This window comes from Seriola aureovittata, chromosome 22, assembly GCF_021018895.1.
Source record: "Seriola aureovittata isolate HTS-2021-v1 ecotype China chromosome 22, ASM2101889v1, whole genome shotgun sequence".
In the NCBI taxonomy this organism is placed as follows: Eukaryota; Metazoa; Chordata; class Actinopteri; order Carangiformes; family Carangidae; genus Seriola; species Seriola aureovittata.
In genome coordinates, this window is record NC_079385.1 from 12,881,275 (window position 1) to 12,898,651 (window position 17,377).

Sequence of the window (17,377 nt, forward strand, 5' to 3'; positions counted from 1 at the left end):
CTGGTTTAATCTGGAAAAGCGATAAAGCTTACTTATTGTGATGATGATAATGATGATGGAGTTAAAATTATGGGCAAGCTAAGTATACCTTCCTGGTAAATTAGTCCCTTGTTCTCATGTCTTACCACCAAAAACCCTTTAAAAAGGCCTTATGGGAGAGAGTATTGATCACTCTACTAGGTACTAAGGAATCCATCCATTGATTCAGAATGGCTCGCTGAAAGTGTCAACCATTTACAAACTGGGTAGCTTTCACCTTGGACTGGTTTAAATGTCAAATTTTATCTTTTAGCATCCGAATGGAGGTTGCTGTTATGGACTGTGAATGCAAATCGTCTGGTTATAGTCTACACTTCACTAGCTTAGCACACTCGAGTCTGTCCTTGAGGTTCTGCTACAGCTTTAGTGCTAGCTGGTATGATCCAGATGCTAGTACTTCTAATGATGGATGCTATGCTAAACTTCAGTGCATTTAAATGGGACTTCCATGAGATGCAAGAGTTGGATCCTTCAGCCAATCTAAGCAGTACAACGTACCACTAGTGCCCAATGTTAACTGCTTTTGTCTGTCTCTGCACACACCCCATAAAAATCCATAATAAACACATGCACACGCATGGGCTATTATGCTAATGGAGGTGTCATCGTTTTGTTCACACCAGTGCTCAGGACACTCCATCTGCCTCACTAAACACGCCTTGCATGGGTGTGAAAGAGAAAGAGATTTTACCCGTCAGCAACTCTTAAGATCTCAGAGGAATATTGGGGGCGAAGCTGAGCCCCTGTAGTCACAATCAGATGTTTGATTTGCCCCACGGGGTGAGAAATTACCCCCCACTGGATACAAAAGCAGGGGATTGGTCGCATGGGTCATTACCCAGGGTGCAATGCAGCAGGAAGATGGCACAGTGAAGATATGTACATATGTGTATCTGCACATAGTCATATTTGTTAGGTAGGCCAGGAAAAATCTATAGTCCTTGTGAGTGCAGGTCAGTGACAATTTGTGGCAACATGAGAGGTACTCACAATCGTAGTAAGAATAATCAATACACTCCATCATTCAGTGCCCAACGCTGTGCTCAGTTGCCAAGAAGGGCAAAAAATATTCCCTGTGAAGCTAGTGAGGAACAGTTGAGAGAATAAAAATAGTCAATTTGGACACTTGAAGGAATAGGTTGACATTTTGGGAAAATGTCTTATCCACTTCCTTGCTTTATGCTAAGCTGAGCAGCTGCTGGCTGTAACTTTAATATTTACTGAATAGACATGACGGTGGTATTGATTGTCTCACTCTGCAGGAAAATTAATTGGTACATTTCCCAAAATGTTGGGCTATTCTTTTAATCGCTGGTTGATTCCAGGGTAGGTCCATACCCTGAGAAATTCCTGGCATTTACAACTCTTGAGCGCAGACTGGGACGTTATGATGTTGGGTGTGGAGAAGGTTCTGTGTTTGGGGATCCATCGGGGAGAGATTCAGTCATTTGCTAAGAGGCATAGCAAGGCCATTGCTCTGCGTCGGGGTATTGAACGATGACAGCGGTGCGAGCAGAAACGCTGCCATCCTATTCCTATGGATCCTGGCGCTCATTTATTACACCGCCTATGGGCATCTACAGGGACGAGGGGAGCCACATACACCCACTAATTACTTTCTTAAGCATTTGCGTTAATGCCAGGTGCATCCTGCTGATACACACCACAGTGTTTATCACCAGTAATGGCCTCTGAGAGAGAGAAAGAGAGAGAGAGAGACAGAGAGATAGAGAGGGGAGAACACAGGTGGGGGGGGGGGGGGGGGTGTAGAGAAATGAAGAGCATTTCTTGATGAGGAACTAGACGGTGTTATTTCCATTTTTGCTGGCTCTCTGGTGCTCCCTGTGAGGAAGGGGCTGAGACAGCGGCTGAGTTAATCATGGAGACAATAACACTGTCACACACACTCTGCGGCGGCGCGCTGCATCCTCTATCATCTATCATTAAGATTAACATTAAGTTCATGATGCCAACCACATGGAGCTGGTAAGGGAAAGACTTCCACCTCCCCTCTTCCCCTCCCTCCCTCCCCCTCAGTTTTACATTAGGTGCCCTCATGTCATTTACTACAATAAGACTGCTATAGTGCTATGCAGCAGGGTGAGCTGATGCAAAACGACAGACATGTCACATCATGAAAAGGCCATTAAGAAGATTACCCTTTTTTTACCCTGTATGAATGAAACCTGCCAACATTGTCTCACTCAACCATAAAAAGTCATGAAATACAAAGTATGTGCTCATTTCAAAGCTTAGTAATACTATCTTAAAAGAGAAGCCTTTTGTTTTTCCAAGTCATTTATTGGTCTCGGGTAATCTCCATTTATCACCACTACATACCTACATCAAGTAGCCCACGAAACAAGACAAACACGAGGTTGTTCATGTTGAATTTTGAATTCATATTAAATACTTCAATGTAGACTTAAATGAATAGACGGTAGGTCTTTCTACTGTGGGATTCATTGGGTATAATTATAGATATAGTTGAAAACAACAATGAATCATCCAGTTCCCATGTAACCTGAGTAGAAAGGCATTCATAAACAAGGACACAGTGTCACATTCCCAAAACTAAACTTTTTTTAAATTTTTTTTTATAAACTGTGTTTAAATGATGTACAGGAAATGAAAAAAGGGTGAAGGCCAGCCCTGGTTTGGTTCTACTGTAGAATTAGGGTTAGGGTTTTGGTGAACAGGCTCTGGTGGAAGAAGATACAGTCCTCTTTGTTTTAGCCAGTGGTTTCCAAACATTTGCGCCGGACATCCTTTTTATGAGGCACAATGTCTATTTACGACCCCTCATCATGTGCATGTCCGTGAGTTGTGCGCACTTCAAATGAAGTCAGACTACTTCATCTGAATGATTGTTAGATGCTACAGGATGAAAAACTGAGAAAGAATTACCACAAAACCAAAACAAATTTTGTTTTTTTCTTATCTCCTGACCCCTTAGATTCATCTTGTGACCCCATCTAGGATCTCTTGGTGACACTGCTGCTCTTTACCCACACAGCCATCACACACACATTACTCAACACAGACAGCCAAACACAGACACACACACACACACACGCTCGTCAGTTACCCATGCATACTTTACAGGCTCTCGCAAAGACAAAAAATTATAATGCTGAGATATAAATGTCTACACACACAAATCAAAAGCTTATTTTACAGGTTATAGAACCAGACACGGTCAATAAATGTCCCACTTCCCCCTTCTCTCTGTCTCACTATCTATATCTGCCATTTATTCCTCTCTCCTTTATTCCCTCCCTCAATCCCCAGTGGTTCATGGGATATTTAATAAAACACCATGTGGAGAGGGGGAATCTGAAACAGAGACATCTAGCCAGATACAGTGGGTTATTATTCGCAGTGTGTGTGTGTGTGTGTGTGTGTGTGTGTGTCTGCATGTGCATGTGAGTGTGCTGCACCCCTGTACCACAGAGACAGTAAATCTAGACAGTCATATAGGGGTCTCGCCTTGTGCTATCAGTAGCGGTAAAGGTCTCTATAACATCACCTTATCCCACCTAAGACACACACACACACACACACACACACACACACACACACACACACACACACACACACACACACACACAGTCCCCACTGCCTTGATTCACTGATTGAGGGCGGAATGAAAGGGAGGAGGTTGGTTTAGATACCGACATTACAGTTTCTCAGCTCTGCGCCATAAATCATAAAGCACAGAGCAGAGAGAGGTAAAGAACAGCAGAGGGGGGGGGGGCTTTTTTAGAGAAAGAGCGAAAGAGACGGCCAGTGTGTGTTTGTGAGACAAGAGGACAGAAAAGAAAGTGTGGGGTGTCTTTGGAGAAAGAATATTGGAGAAAAGAGGTGTCGGAGAAGCAGAGGAAACTCTTTAAAGCTCTCTTCTCACTTCCTTTGTAAAGTTTTCCTTTAGGAGAGAACAGAAAACGAGGTTGAGGGGAGGGGCAGGAATGATATGAGAGGGTGAATGTGTCCCATTTAACATGTAATAAAGCAGAACAGATTACCTGCTCACTTCCTCTCACTGTCCATCTCCCTCCTCAAGGTGTCCCTATATCATTTAATACAATCCCCTCTTTCAAGCCTCCTGCTGCACAAGTCAGCACATTTACATGGAGGGGACATATTCTGATGGGTTTATGGCCACGGCTTCATTCTTAAAAGAACATATTGACTGCACGCAGGGGGACGTATTGAGATTGATGTTGGGATTTTCATACAGTATGCACGTGTTACGCGGATAGAGGGTGCGAGGAACGGCGTCAGTCCATTTTTCAAACCAACTTAGATTGGCCATGACTACCATCTGCTGTAACAACGCAGAGCTGTTCACTAAAATGACATTCATAGATCTCTCTTATGGATACAACATGCTTGGATAGTTGGACAAAGTGTGCGACACATCTGGAAACATGTGCGTTCATCTGTCATAATTTGAGCTACATTACAACTTCAAAAGTTGTAAAGACAAAGAAAAGCAAACACAGTGATGACGTGCAAGCATACAGACAAACCCAGAGACACTGGACGCAGGGGCCACTCCAAGAACTACTGGATAGCATTAAACTGTCCCCTGCAAAAAGAACTATTGATTCATTGCACAAAATGACTGCAGAGGACTGTTGGAAAAGTTTTCATTCAAACTGCAATAAGTGCACTGCCTACTCCTCTTAGCATACGAGACCTGGAACAGCAGCGGACAAAGTGTAAGCATAAAATAAATAAGATCGACATACATGTATTTCTTGCAGTGTAGTGTTGAAATGCTAACTGGTCATCAATGAACAGCTGAATGTGTGTTTCTCTACTCTAGCACTGGGTATCACTTATATATTCTTCTTTCAGCACCTTACTATAACACCTTTGTTCCGCCTCGCCATTCTGTATAAGAGGTACGAACACAGAGGGGGGGGTGGGGGTGGGGAGTGGGGGTGGGGGGGGCACTGTTGTTCCGCCTCTAAGCCAGCAGCAGAGGCAGTCACAGAGCAATACTGATGTCTTAGTAAAAAGGAAGAACTGTCATGGCGGGACAGACGCTGACACTTTTGTGTTACACGTCACACTATGCTATCTACAAATCACACACACATTACGCCGGCTTTGGTTTTTAACAATAGAAGAATTATTTTACACATATGTGGTTGCAGTTGATTATGAGGAGGTGCTGCCTTTCTTTATAAGATTTCTTCTGGATGTAAAAGCAACCCTATACAAGAGCAAGCCATTTGCTCTGTTTTCACATGAGGACTAATGCTCCTATTGTTCTATTATGAATAAAAAGTTACTGACCAAGAAGAGGAAGAAGTCATTTTATGGTCTGATTTAGTCAGGTTTCACACATGTTGCTAGAAATCATCTTACCTCATCTCACCCACACACACACACACACACACACACACAAGTAGCACCCACTGTAGCACCATCGACAGTATGGATTACCCTAGCCTGCCACCAGATTGAGTTCCCAATCACCACATTGTCTATTTATCATCATTTAGGTCCACTTAGGGGTTAATAGGGTTAAGGGGTGGGTGCCAGTTCCCCCTTAAAAAGCCCTCATGTTCTTTCTAGTTAAGGCAGGCGTCAGTACTGAGGGGGGTAAATAAATACAAATGATCCAGTTAGGGAGAAAAATGATACACATTTTGCTCACGCTGCTTTTTAAAAGCAGACCTGGGTGACCCCCCTGCAGTGAAATCCATCAGCATGGATAAGAGATTGAATGAGAGAGAAAAAAAAGGGGGAGAGAGAAAGAGAGAGGGAGGAAGAGACACAGAAAGAGACAAAATCAAGAAAAGTGCGACAGATAAAAGACTGCCAAAGAATGGAGAGAGAGAACATGAGTGAGTGAGGGAGGCAAAAGCAGATGATAACAAAGACGGAGTGAGTGAGAGAGATTCAAAAACACCGTTCCTAAGTGAGCAGTGAGGCAGACAAAGAACGATGAGCGAGTGAGAGGAAAAAGAAGGGCTGGATGTGTCCTTTCTGACCCCTCTTCACACACACTCTCATAAGGGGACCGGTGTCTGGCCTTAGACAGAAGCTAAATGTTTCACAAACGTAAGAAGCACCTGAAACATTTTCACTGGTTCAGTATTTGTGAGAGATACATTAACATTACAAGGTTCATCCAAAAGTGGTGAGTGGCAGTGCTTTGTAAATGGTAAATATGTGCAGGTCCACAAACTGTTACATGTCAGTGACTTTCTATTCCGTTGCTCATGCCACCGCAGTGTTCACTGTATGAAACATCCCAAATAACACAGAAAAGCAACAAAAGCTGAGTGTGTTTCCAATGTCACTAATTCATCCACTAAAAGGTGTGTATGTACATTATGTGTCCATGTATACGCCCACGCAGCTTCCCATGAATCGTGTGCGCCTTTTACCACCAACATCGCAGAGCTCTTAAGGCCGAAAGAAGAGCTTTTAAAGCCGTTATTGACTTCTATCTCCTCAGCTGACCACCATCTTGTCCCTGCGCCCGGGTTGCCTAGCTACGGAATTGTGGTTCACCCTCACCTGACAGAGGGGTCAAAGTGCTGCTCGGTCTGTCCTACCTCACCGACTACTTCACAGAAAAACACCTCTGCAACAACAACAACAACTTAAATACTTGGCAATAACTACCTGCTAAATTAATTCCTGTTATTTTAGTAATTAAAAGTGCTGCTTGGCGCAATTAAACATCAATAAATCATTACTTAATTAATTTTGGGACATCCGTATTATTCCCTTCAAGAAACAGGAGCACTGCCAAGAAACTGAAAAGCCTCTACCTGCCTCTATACCTTATTTACATTTTGTAGCAGCAGGGTGGATTTTGCAGGAAACCTGCTGGATTCTCTCCAGCCCATTTATCCTCTTCACTAACATGAAAGATATGACAAATGCACAACGCAATAGTCCTGCAATGCTTTGTTGCAGGGCTATTGTGTTTGATTGCATTAGGTTGCATGGGATTGCCCAACTGTGTCCATAACCTTATGGCAAGAGGCAATGGTTTGTAGAAAATTAAGAAATTGAGGAAATGAGGTCTGAAACTTAAGTGATACTATTGGCAACAAACCTGACCAGAGTCTTTGTTTACTGTTACACAGTATCACAATTAACTTGACAATGAAAATGCTACAGGGAAAACTTTTAACAAGCAGCAACTTCATAATAAGGAGTTTGCTGGTAAAATTGCACAATGTCTTAACGCAGATAAATAAATAAATAAACACAGCAGATGAAGGGTTGTTGAAGTTGTTTATTTCTGAAATATTTGTGGTTAAAAGGGGCTGGAAGAGGCATGAGTGGGCTCTACTTTCTCCCACATGGTATGGAGGAGAAGACAGACTCTCAGGTGTGGTCGAGGCAGTGCAGCACGCACAAGAAAAACAATGAGCCATTTTACATTCAACAAGTTTTGCTCCACGCCTCCTCAATCCACCTTTGCGTGGGCGTACGGAGAGACGGAGCGAGGACAGTGGCTGCTGTTATTGTCAACTGGATTAAATTAAAAAAAGATTTATTCAAAAGAGCTAAAAAAAATAAAAATAAAAAACAGACAAAGGGAGTGGATGTGTAGCCTGAGGGAAGAGAGGAGTGACTGACAGACAAGAATGATTTTATTCTGTATGGCTGACTGTATAGGGGGGAACAGAAAGTGCTTGCCTTAGACACATGCATATGCACTGCCTTTTCTGATCTTAAGACAAATGTCACCATCAAGGCAGCAAACCTGCAGGAGTCCAAGTTTTCAGAGCTCAGAGGGGGGATGCAGGCATTACAGATGATGGTCTAAATCCTTCACTATTACACAGCCTTGTCAGACCCACCCGCTCACCAATATGTGACATCCCGGTCCCATCTCAATTCTGCAGGGACCCTCGACAAACACAGAGTGACCGGCTTCGACAAAGAAGCCCAAAACCCCACCAAAGGTTAGCAGTGACAGGAGGGCTTAGGACTACGCCACCGTTCTTTCATTCCCCATTCCATCTTTTCGCATAATCTCACATCTATCATTTTCCTCCAGGCCTGTCACCTCACAATTCAAACTAAAGCCCTGTTGGGTCACTGCAGCCTGACTAAACACACACACACACACCAATGCGGATGTCCACGCATACACCTGTATATGTGAGCATGCTCAAATGCATTCACCCTCACATACAAAAGCACTCACACATACGCATGCATACATACATGTAGTGCAGTAAAGGTCACACATCCAGAGGTGGACAGTGTGATAATGCATCAGACTTGGATAAACAACTAGTGGTGAACGTGACAGCATATAAATCAGGTGCAGAGAGAGATAGTCTCCTCTCCACGGACAACTGGGAACTCTTATCTACAGTCAGTGTCACAGGGAGAGCGAAGAAGGGCTTTTGTCTTATGTGTACGCGTGTGTGTCTAACATGCTGTGTTATTACATTATCTGTTACATGTTGTGTATATTTACGTGCTTACGAAAGACGAACTGTATGCCAAGTCTCTTTTGTCTAGGTCTTTCAGAGCAGGTTGATCCCCTGCAGTTTATGATTCAACAATTTTACACACTAGAGGAGCCTATTTACAGTTTTAGCAGGATTTGTTCGCACTCACTTCAGACAACATTTTTCAGGTGCCCATATCTTTGTGAAGAAATGTTTATAAAAACATGATGTAGAAATTCTTCTCGTATGTATGTACACAATGTTTTATTTTGTACAAAATTATAGATATAAGAAAGTGTAAAAGAATGTAGATATGTGTATGTCTTCCCATACAAATACTGTACATACACACACACACATATATATATATATATATATATATATATATATATATATATATGTGTGTGTGTGTGTGTGTATATGTGTGTGTCACTGTGAATGTATGATTGTATGTGTATGGATGTAATGAGGTCATGGTGATGCAGTACTGTTCCATTTGGGAGAGCTCCATCATTCTCAGAAAACTCTGGTGGGAATACAGCAAAAGAACGGCAGGGAACAGCTGTACAGCACACCTACGCAAAAAAACTATACACACACACAAACTCATATTGCTCAAAGACACACACACACACACACACACACACCCTTCCTTCCCTTGAGTACCTACCTCTTTCACTTTAATTTATTTCTTTCAACATTGCCAAGGAGAGTGACCACACTGTACCACTGCTGCTGTATGAATGGAACAGGCACAGGCTACCTGCTGAAACCTATCTGTAGACTGCATGGTTAACTTACAAGCCTATTACCTCATCATCACTTCAGTGTCCTGACCCAATCACTTACTACACCTATTACTTTGCTCCATGTTGAAACAGCATCAACCTAAATAACCTTTATGAAACCAGGTGCTGCATATAGCTGTGACACATACATTCCCCCAAATCCCATCCACTCCTGAGACCTTTTTTCCATCTTGTCCCGATCCCGCTGTCACAAAGTAATAACAGCTTTATCCTACAGATATCTGACAAATTCCCTGCTGATCTAATGTCATATGCACATGCACAACTCAAACCCATCAAAAGTCTCAATTAAATCTTCCAAAAGCGTATATACAGATGTTATAACCCCACACATCTTCTGCTTTACTATAATAAACCACACACTAATATCAGCCCTAACACTAATCAATCCTTAGGGCACTATCACTCTCTTTACAGCTGACATGAACTAGAATGGGGAAATGAAGACATTCTGATAAGAAAGATGTCATCTCCCACATTTTATAACATCCTCACATTAACATATCAAATGTTAATTCTATCAAGTGTGGATACGACCCCGGCTTCTCTTTCTTTCTTTTTTTTTTCTTTTTAATCACTCGAGGACATTTTTTAACTTTGAGGAAATCAAACGCCTGTGTGAGACAAAAAAATATTTGCTCCCATTATTCAACAGAGGCCTCTGTCATGAGAGAGCGCTTTGAGGGAAGGCACACACATATTATGTTCACAAAAGATGTTCAAGATATGAGAGCATACAAACACCAGCACGCATGAACTCACACACATAAACAAAGATGGGCCAAACACACCCTGTTAAATCCAATTAGCCCTGTGCTCTGATCCCCTCAATGCATCCCTGCCCCTGTCTTGTAAGACCAGACCTTCCCGCCATTTCATTAGCACACACTCACGCACACACGCACGCGCGCACACACACATGCACACACACATGCACACAGATTGCCCCCCTCCTCTACCTTTCCAACATTGTAATCCAGTCACAACACTGCTAATGCACCTCCTATAATCCAATCCTCCAATCACTGCTCTCCGTGCAAAGGCCCACATCACATGACTACCCGCACGTTAGCCCAACGTTCACTCGCAGTTAGCACTGTCATTTGGCACTAATGTTATTCCATTTATTTTTTTCCCTTTAATGTGATTTGGAAAGTCTCAGCTCCGGCTTCCACCAGTCTAGCGCTAAACCCCCGATGGACTGGGCTAATCACTTTCCAGCATTTCTGAGGGAGACAATGATCCCAGTGTTAGCGCTGGCTAATGACAAGCTAACACAATTAGCCTAGCCTCCCAGGAGGAGAGCTCAGAGCCAGGGCCCATTCTTGCCCCACCTCCTGCGGGCTCCTCATCCACTTTCCCTACATTACTATGGAGCCTAATGGTCTCTTATTAAGAAGACAGATGGAACACGGACGGGGAGGGATCCAGCATCTTCTTGAGTTACATTTATGTGTCGGAAATGTGGTACATTCATGACCATTTGGATGTTTAATATTACCTCCTGCGCTAACAGCTTCAATGAAGTAATCATTCTTTTCACTGCAAGGTGTGGTGGCAAGATTGGTGGTACTCACAATATAACAAAAAAAAAAAAGAGTCTAAACTATTTGAAAACCAATGTAGAATTCTTTTCTGCATCACAGAGGTTATCTTTTGTCTCTTAATATAGTAAATGCTAACCATATTATAACACTGCAGCAAATTAGGTTGAAGGTCCGGTTGAAGATAAGGTTTTACACTCCTCTAGCACTAAAATATTAAAAGAGCACAAGAAAAGCTCTGTCAGCTATCATCCAAATGCAATCAGGCTTATCAGTGAACCGCATCATCAACATCAGCTAATGGGTCGGGCTAATGTGGGTCTGATTGAAAGAGGTAGGTTAGAATGTGGCTAGCATAATTCAATAGTGAATTCACTGGTCGGTCAACATGGACGTCTAATCTTTTGTGAAAGCATAATTTTTCTTCATGTACCAGTCAGTACACATGAAACTTGCCAAGATCCAAGATCATGAACCAGCTGTGCGTTAGAATAAAAGGCTCGTTGTAAACAAGTCATTTTTAGAGAAAGAAAGCAATTGTGAAATAATATTTTTTATGCGGGTAACACTAAGAAACAGGTTAGAAATTACTGATAGGTGATCTAAAGTTTTTCATCTACCTTGGAACAACGGTCTTAACTTACTTGAACTTGGCATTCACTTGGTCTGCAGCTTGATGGTAATTCTCTGTGGTGACCTTGTAGAACTGAGCACTCTGCAAAGAGACAGACAGAGAAAGCAGTGAGTGAGAGAAATGAATGAAAATGTGATTCTGACCTCTTTTATATATATATATATATATATATATATATATATATATATATATAAATAGTCCATCCAATTTATTCACATCTTCACTCCTCTCAGATTGGAGCCATTTAGGCCAAAAGAAAACATTTCAACAGTGTGACACTTCTTAATATAGTTCTACCTACAGCATAGCCCAGCAACTACAACTACAACTCTGCCTCATTGGCTGTCACTCAAACATCATTAAAACATGACTGAGAGCGATATTAAGGGGAGAAGTCTATTACCAGTTGGGTTTATTATCCGCAAAATGGAGGCTAACTTTGTATTGTATGTGATGCTGGAAGATTTTTCTATTATGTTGTTTTGAGCGTGTGCACACACTACATGTGTTCCTCTTTGTGTGAGCACGTGAATTACAGGGTTTTTTGTGTGTGTATGTGTGCGCTTGTGCTTATCCTTTCACAAAAAGACTGCTGTAATAACAGGCAGCAATCCTGTAAGGTCAGAGGGTCGCTAGTCAACAACGTACAGACCACCGGTCATAATCCCCTGGTGACCCATAGCAAATGAACCCATAGCAGCACCACTCAACCTGAATTACCTCCTCAAACATAGCCATACAACCCGGCTCCCACACCATTTATACTACTCTAGGAAGATCTGTTTTGTCTGCCCTCAGTGGCTGCTATGTACATTTATGATCAAATGGTGAGAAGTAGTAAAGTGTGATGGATAGCTTGATTGAGTCGTATGAGGTTTGATCCATATCTTCTGCTGCCAATGTCTTCAAATTAAGAAGACATTAATAATACTTATACTTGCACATAAAAAAAGAAAATTTCCCAAATATGATTGTATTTTCTACAACATCGGTCAAATTGTTTTGTGCCATTCCCTGTTTGGTTGTTAAGAGCCACAATCAACCCAGGACTGTGTATAAGATATCTTATCTACTGGAAACCAAAACCTTAAATGATTTTACATAAATTATAGCTACATTAGAAATGTGATAGATCCCAGTGTCTTGGTCCTACCTGCCCGAACTCAAGCCCCTTGCAGGGAAGGCATTCATCATTGTTCAAAAGAGATCAATAGGAATGAACTGCACTGCTGAAAAGATCAATAGTGATGTGTTGTAGAGCTAAAAGAAGATGGGACATGACAACGCTGACAAAAGGTCTGATACAGATTTGAGTCCTCTTCATTTGGACAGACTCTCGTACAGAGGATCCGCAGGATTCAAAGTCCCTCACTTTTTCACATTCTGTAGTTACAGACGTAATTCAATTGCATTTCTTTGGCATCAATATGAATATTGTTCTCTTTAATAAAAAATCAATTTTTTAGATATGCAGATAGCACATATAGTATATACTTGATAAATTTGCTGTATTGTCCTGAAACAAACAACTACACTTATAGATACATTTTGTATCCTATTATCACTCTTGACATGTTCACGTGCGTCAAATTTAAATGGACTTGAAATGATTGATGTCTATGTAACGTCCCAGGCCCCATGAGTAAGAATTAAGTCATGAAGTACGAGAAACCATCCTTTCATTTCCTATGAATTTGTAGAGCGCTATAAGTGACTGTACAAGATTATTTTTGATCATTTCAAATATTGAAAAAACTATTTCATAGAAAGTCACTTTGTCATGGAAAGAGTAGACATTGCAAAACATCTCGTAGGACAAAAAAGATCCTGCATGAAACCTATCAAACAACAACATGTAATACTTCACCGACCCACTGCAGTTGTCCCTCAGGCAGACATTAGTTTGTATGTAAAACACAGTGAAAGAGAATTTTCCAAAGTTTAAGAGTTAACTTGTAAGCTCATGCTGTATCTGTGCCCTCTTGGCCTTGAATCAAGTGGTTTTCGGTGTAGACAAAGAAACTGTCAGAGCTAAGGAAAAGGATTTAAAACTGAAGCTTATTCAAAGATAACAAAAAGACTAAAAAGAGATTTTGGGAGCTGCTAAAGAGGCAAGAATAAGACTTCTCCTGAGCGCTGAGATTGAGCCATTGGAAGAGAAAGTGGGAGGCAGAAAGGGCTGGATTTGGGTCTCTGTCTGGAATACTAAGTATTAGGTAATAATACCTGCCTAAATGGCAGAGCTGGCACTAATCAGCGCACTAATCCACCTGGGAGGACAAAAGGCCATGTGTGACAATGATTGCAGGACCACTTACAATACACGTACACACACACACACACACACACACACACGCACCCACGTACACACACACAAACAATGCTCCTCCATTTACGTACACACCTACACCACAAGGTACCAACACACACAGCATGTGTGGACGTGCTGCCAAAAGGCTAGATATCCACATATAAACAGTGCCACACAAAAACGGGGAGCAAAAAAAGTTCACCACCAGACAGAGAGTAGTGTAATTTGAGTGATTACTGAGTGGTCTCAAATTGTGATTTCCTGCTGTTGCCCCAACTGATTTCAAGCATCGCTCGGACCTTTTATTGGCCCTGAGAAGAGAGACCACGCTTAGGTTTGGTTGAAAACATTTCTCCCTTGACCAAAATGAAAGATTTTTTTCGGAGCTGTACAACATGGCCTTGATTTAAGTCTCAGAGAAAAACATTTTTTTGTGGGCATTTTTGCCTTTAATTCAATAGTTGCAGAGACAGAGAGGGACAGGCAAGTCAGGGAGAGAGAGGGGGGATGACATGCAGCAAAGGGCCGCAGGTCGGATTCGAACCTGTGCTGGTGCGGTTGGGACAAAGCCTTCGTGGTAGACGCTCCACCAGGTGAGCCACCAGGGCGCCCCAGAAAGATATTTCTTTTATCACTGCTGAGCAATTCTTTGTCAATGGATAAACAACCGTGAAGCTACAAAAACCTGGCGCTGTGTATATCCCCATGCGCAATCAAGTGCTAACCATTTCTTGAATACAACTGTTTCTGTTTGTTTTCATCCTATTTACTCCATTTGCTTTCCACTAGGTTTTGAGCTCATCTGAAGCCAAACAAAATGCTGGTGGGGGGTGTCATAGACAAATTAAGCCATTACTGCTAATGCACTGCAGTGATATGGAGAAGATAGAAACTGCACCCAAACACAGGCTCCAGCTCAATTTAGAGAAAAAGCCTCCAATTTTTAATGAATAAAACAAATAACTCCTTGTATTGATGGCTCCTTTCTCTTATCTGCTGCTGAGCAGGAGGGCCGAAATGGGGAGACACCCCACCATGGCTAACATTACTGTTCTGCAGAGCTAGAGAAAATGAGGCTTCTGCAGTGTGACTCAGTACAACTTGCTCATAAGGAGACCAAGGAGGCTGGTAAATTGTTATTGAACCTATCCTGCCTACACAGAATTGACTAAGCATTTCAAGCTTTGCCTAAAGGGACAAGACAACATCCCGGGGTGGAGATGCACAAATATGACACGGTTAAAACACAAACACACTCCCACATTCAGTGTGTTCCTCGCTAGCTAGCTTACATCTAACATCTGTGTAGTTGCTACATTGGCTGTTAGGGGCGAAAACACAAAATCGATTCTGTGGACAAAAATTTGCAATGCTGTGAGTCTGAACATACAATGAAGCTCAAAGAATAACACGTATCTTTTTTTGTTTAGTCTGTACAAAAACCGACACAAAAATTTTGCTTTTACTGTGGGTTATGAGCAATTTCTCGGCTAGGTGGAGTCACTTCCTGGAGTCTCTGTTGGTTGCCTGACAACCTCAGAGAGACAAGCTTCTTCCTTATGTTTATAATAAGCAATTTAAAGTTTTTAGTTCTTTAATTCACTCTGCTAGGTGTTCTGTATATATCAAAAGTTTGGGCAATAGAAAGCTGGCTACTTTACAAAGTAAAATGTGTCTACCCTCATTTTCATTTTCATTCATGAAGAAGAAAAAAAATGTTCACATAATGTCGTCCAATACAATTATCATTGCTTGAATCAACATCTGACTTAGTTTGAACAAAAACTGAGCCATACAAGTGAACATTTCAAAATTTGTGTCTTTGCATTCATTATTTTAGCCTGTGGAGCGTTACCACGACAGGATTTTCTCTCTCTTTTTTTTTTTTTTTTAAACATAAATGAACGTGCTGCTCTGTTGTTGTGAAATCATCATTCCTTGAAAACACTTCCTGTTAAATCTCTGTGAATCCCATCATGCGGCTGTAACAGCAAACAGTCTGAGACACAATAATTCAACACTGCAGCACAATGTCATATCTTCACTTCGGATTACTGTGTCTCCAGTTATGCACCTAGCAGAGCCAGAGAGACTACATTGATCGCTTCATAGTGAAACTGAAATTCTAAAACATCTTTTCCTGCTACGATACAGCAACAAGGCAAGAAAGAAACAACTGTTCTTATTTTTGAATTTGAATTTTTATCACACGAGAAGCACAAATGCACTCAAAATATTAGCTTCCGCAAGAGAGAGAGAGAGAGAGAGAGAGAGAGAAAGAAAGAGAGAGAGAGAGGGCAAGAAGATTGAGAGGGAGAGGGATACTGAAAAGACAGACAGGGGCTGAGATGAAGATAGCAAGTCAGAGGTAGAGACAGAGATAGAGATAGAAACCATTACTGTTTTTTTTAATGCTCTTTCCCCCGTATTTCTTCCTTTCACAGTGCTGTGGAACTTTGCTATGAGATGGCAATTGCTGCTGTGATTGTCCTCCATGGGAGAGCAGAAAAATCCAATTTCATCGATATACAAGGCGAAAAGAAAGATAGAAAAAAATGAAGAAAAATCCCTTTAAAAAAAAAAAGAAAAAAGAAAAAAAAAATTAAATGGAGGCAGGGAGAAAAAAAAACAACACTTGAAAAAGAAAAGCTGAAAAAGGAGGGATATAGAGACAGATGTGGTAGGGAGTCGTGGAGGGGGGGTTGGAAAGAGACATGGTTGAAAAAAAAAAAAAAAACATGGGCAAGTTGATTGTTAAATATGAGATTGTTTTACAGCGGGGCAGGTATTGAGTGAAAATGTAATAAATATATAGATATTGTTTTCAGGGGCTATTTGGTAGCTGTGGCCCCAATGAGCAGCAGCAGCAGAGGCAGCAGGCTGAGCTGTCTGGGAGCCTGGTGATGGCCTGTCACTGGAAGCCCCTCTGATGAATGGCTATGTTGGATTGGAACAGACGTGTAATATATATCAGACTTATATTCTCTCCCTCTCTCTCGCCCTCTTTCGGTTCCTCTGCCTCTTTCTGGTGGTGAGCAAGATGCTGAGGGGAATCCTGAAGTAAAGGGAAGGAATGCAGGGCAGATGGAGGGAGGGCATGGTAGATAATATTAAGCTGGCAGTACACTCCGACTGAAATCAAATTTGGTGCCTTCTCACTAGAAAAATGCAGCCAAAAAGCAGCACAGCGTTGGGGTTTGATTGCTGCAGTGTATGCAGACTGGTTAGAGGAACTACTTGCTCACAGCTCACTGATAAACCATCACTTGTGACTGGTCAACAATAATTGTCCTGGGTCATACATTCTGAAGTTAAACAAGTTTATTATGCAGACATACCTTATTTCAACTCCCCCAGTTTGGGTTGGTGCTACAGAGGCATGGTGTGTCACAACACAACACAACACGCCACCACAACTGTTTCCTTTCACACACCATCACTCTCATGAACATTTCAATCAGCCATGTGACAACTCAAAACCTCTGCAATACCAAATCATCTTCTTGCACTCGCACATATTCTAGTGTAATACAGACATGCTGCGGAGGCCTGCACATAACAACGCTGCAACTAACAATTTTCATTATTGATTAATA

At 41.8% G+C, this 17,377-nt stretch overlaps 1 protein-coding gene across 2 annotated transcripts in view; it reads right to left on the reverse strand.

The window, feature by feature from the left end:
- chchd3a (coiled-coil-helix-coiled-coil-helix domain containing 3a) overlaps positions 1 to 17,377 on the reverse strand; it is a 65,348-nt gene that overhangs the window by 5,548 nt on the left and 42,423 nt on the right. For both annotated transcript variants that reach the window (XM_056368060.1, XM_056368059.1), the window contains one exon: positions 11,481 to 11,551. In XM_056368060.1, coding sequence (XP_056224035.1) covers positions 11,481 to 11,551 — 71 coding nt within the window. The remainder of the gene's footprint in view (positions 1 to 11,480; positions 11,552 to 17,377) is intronic.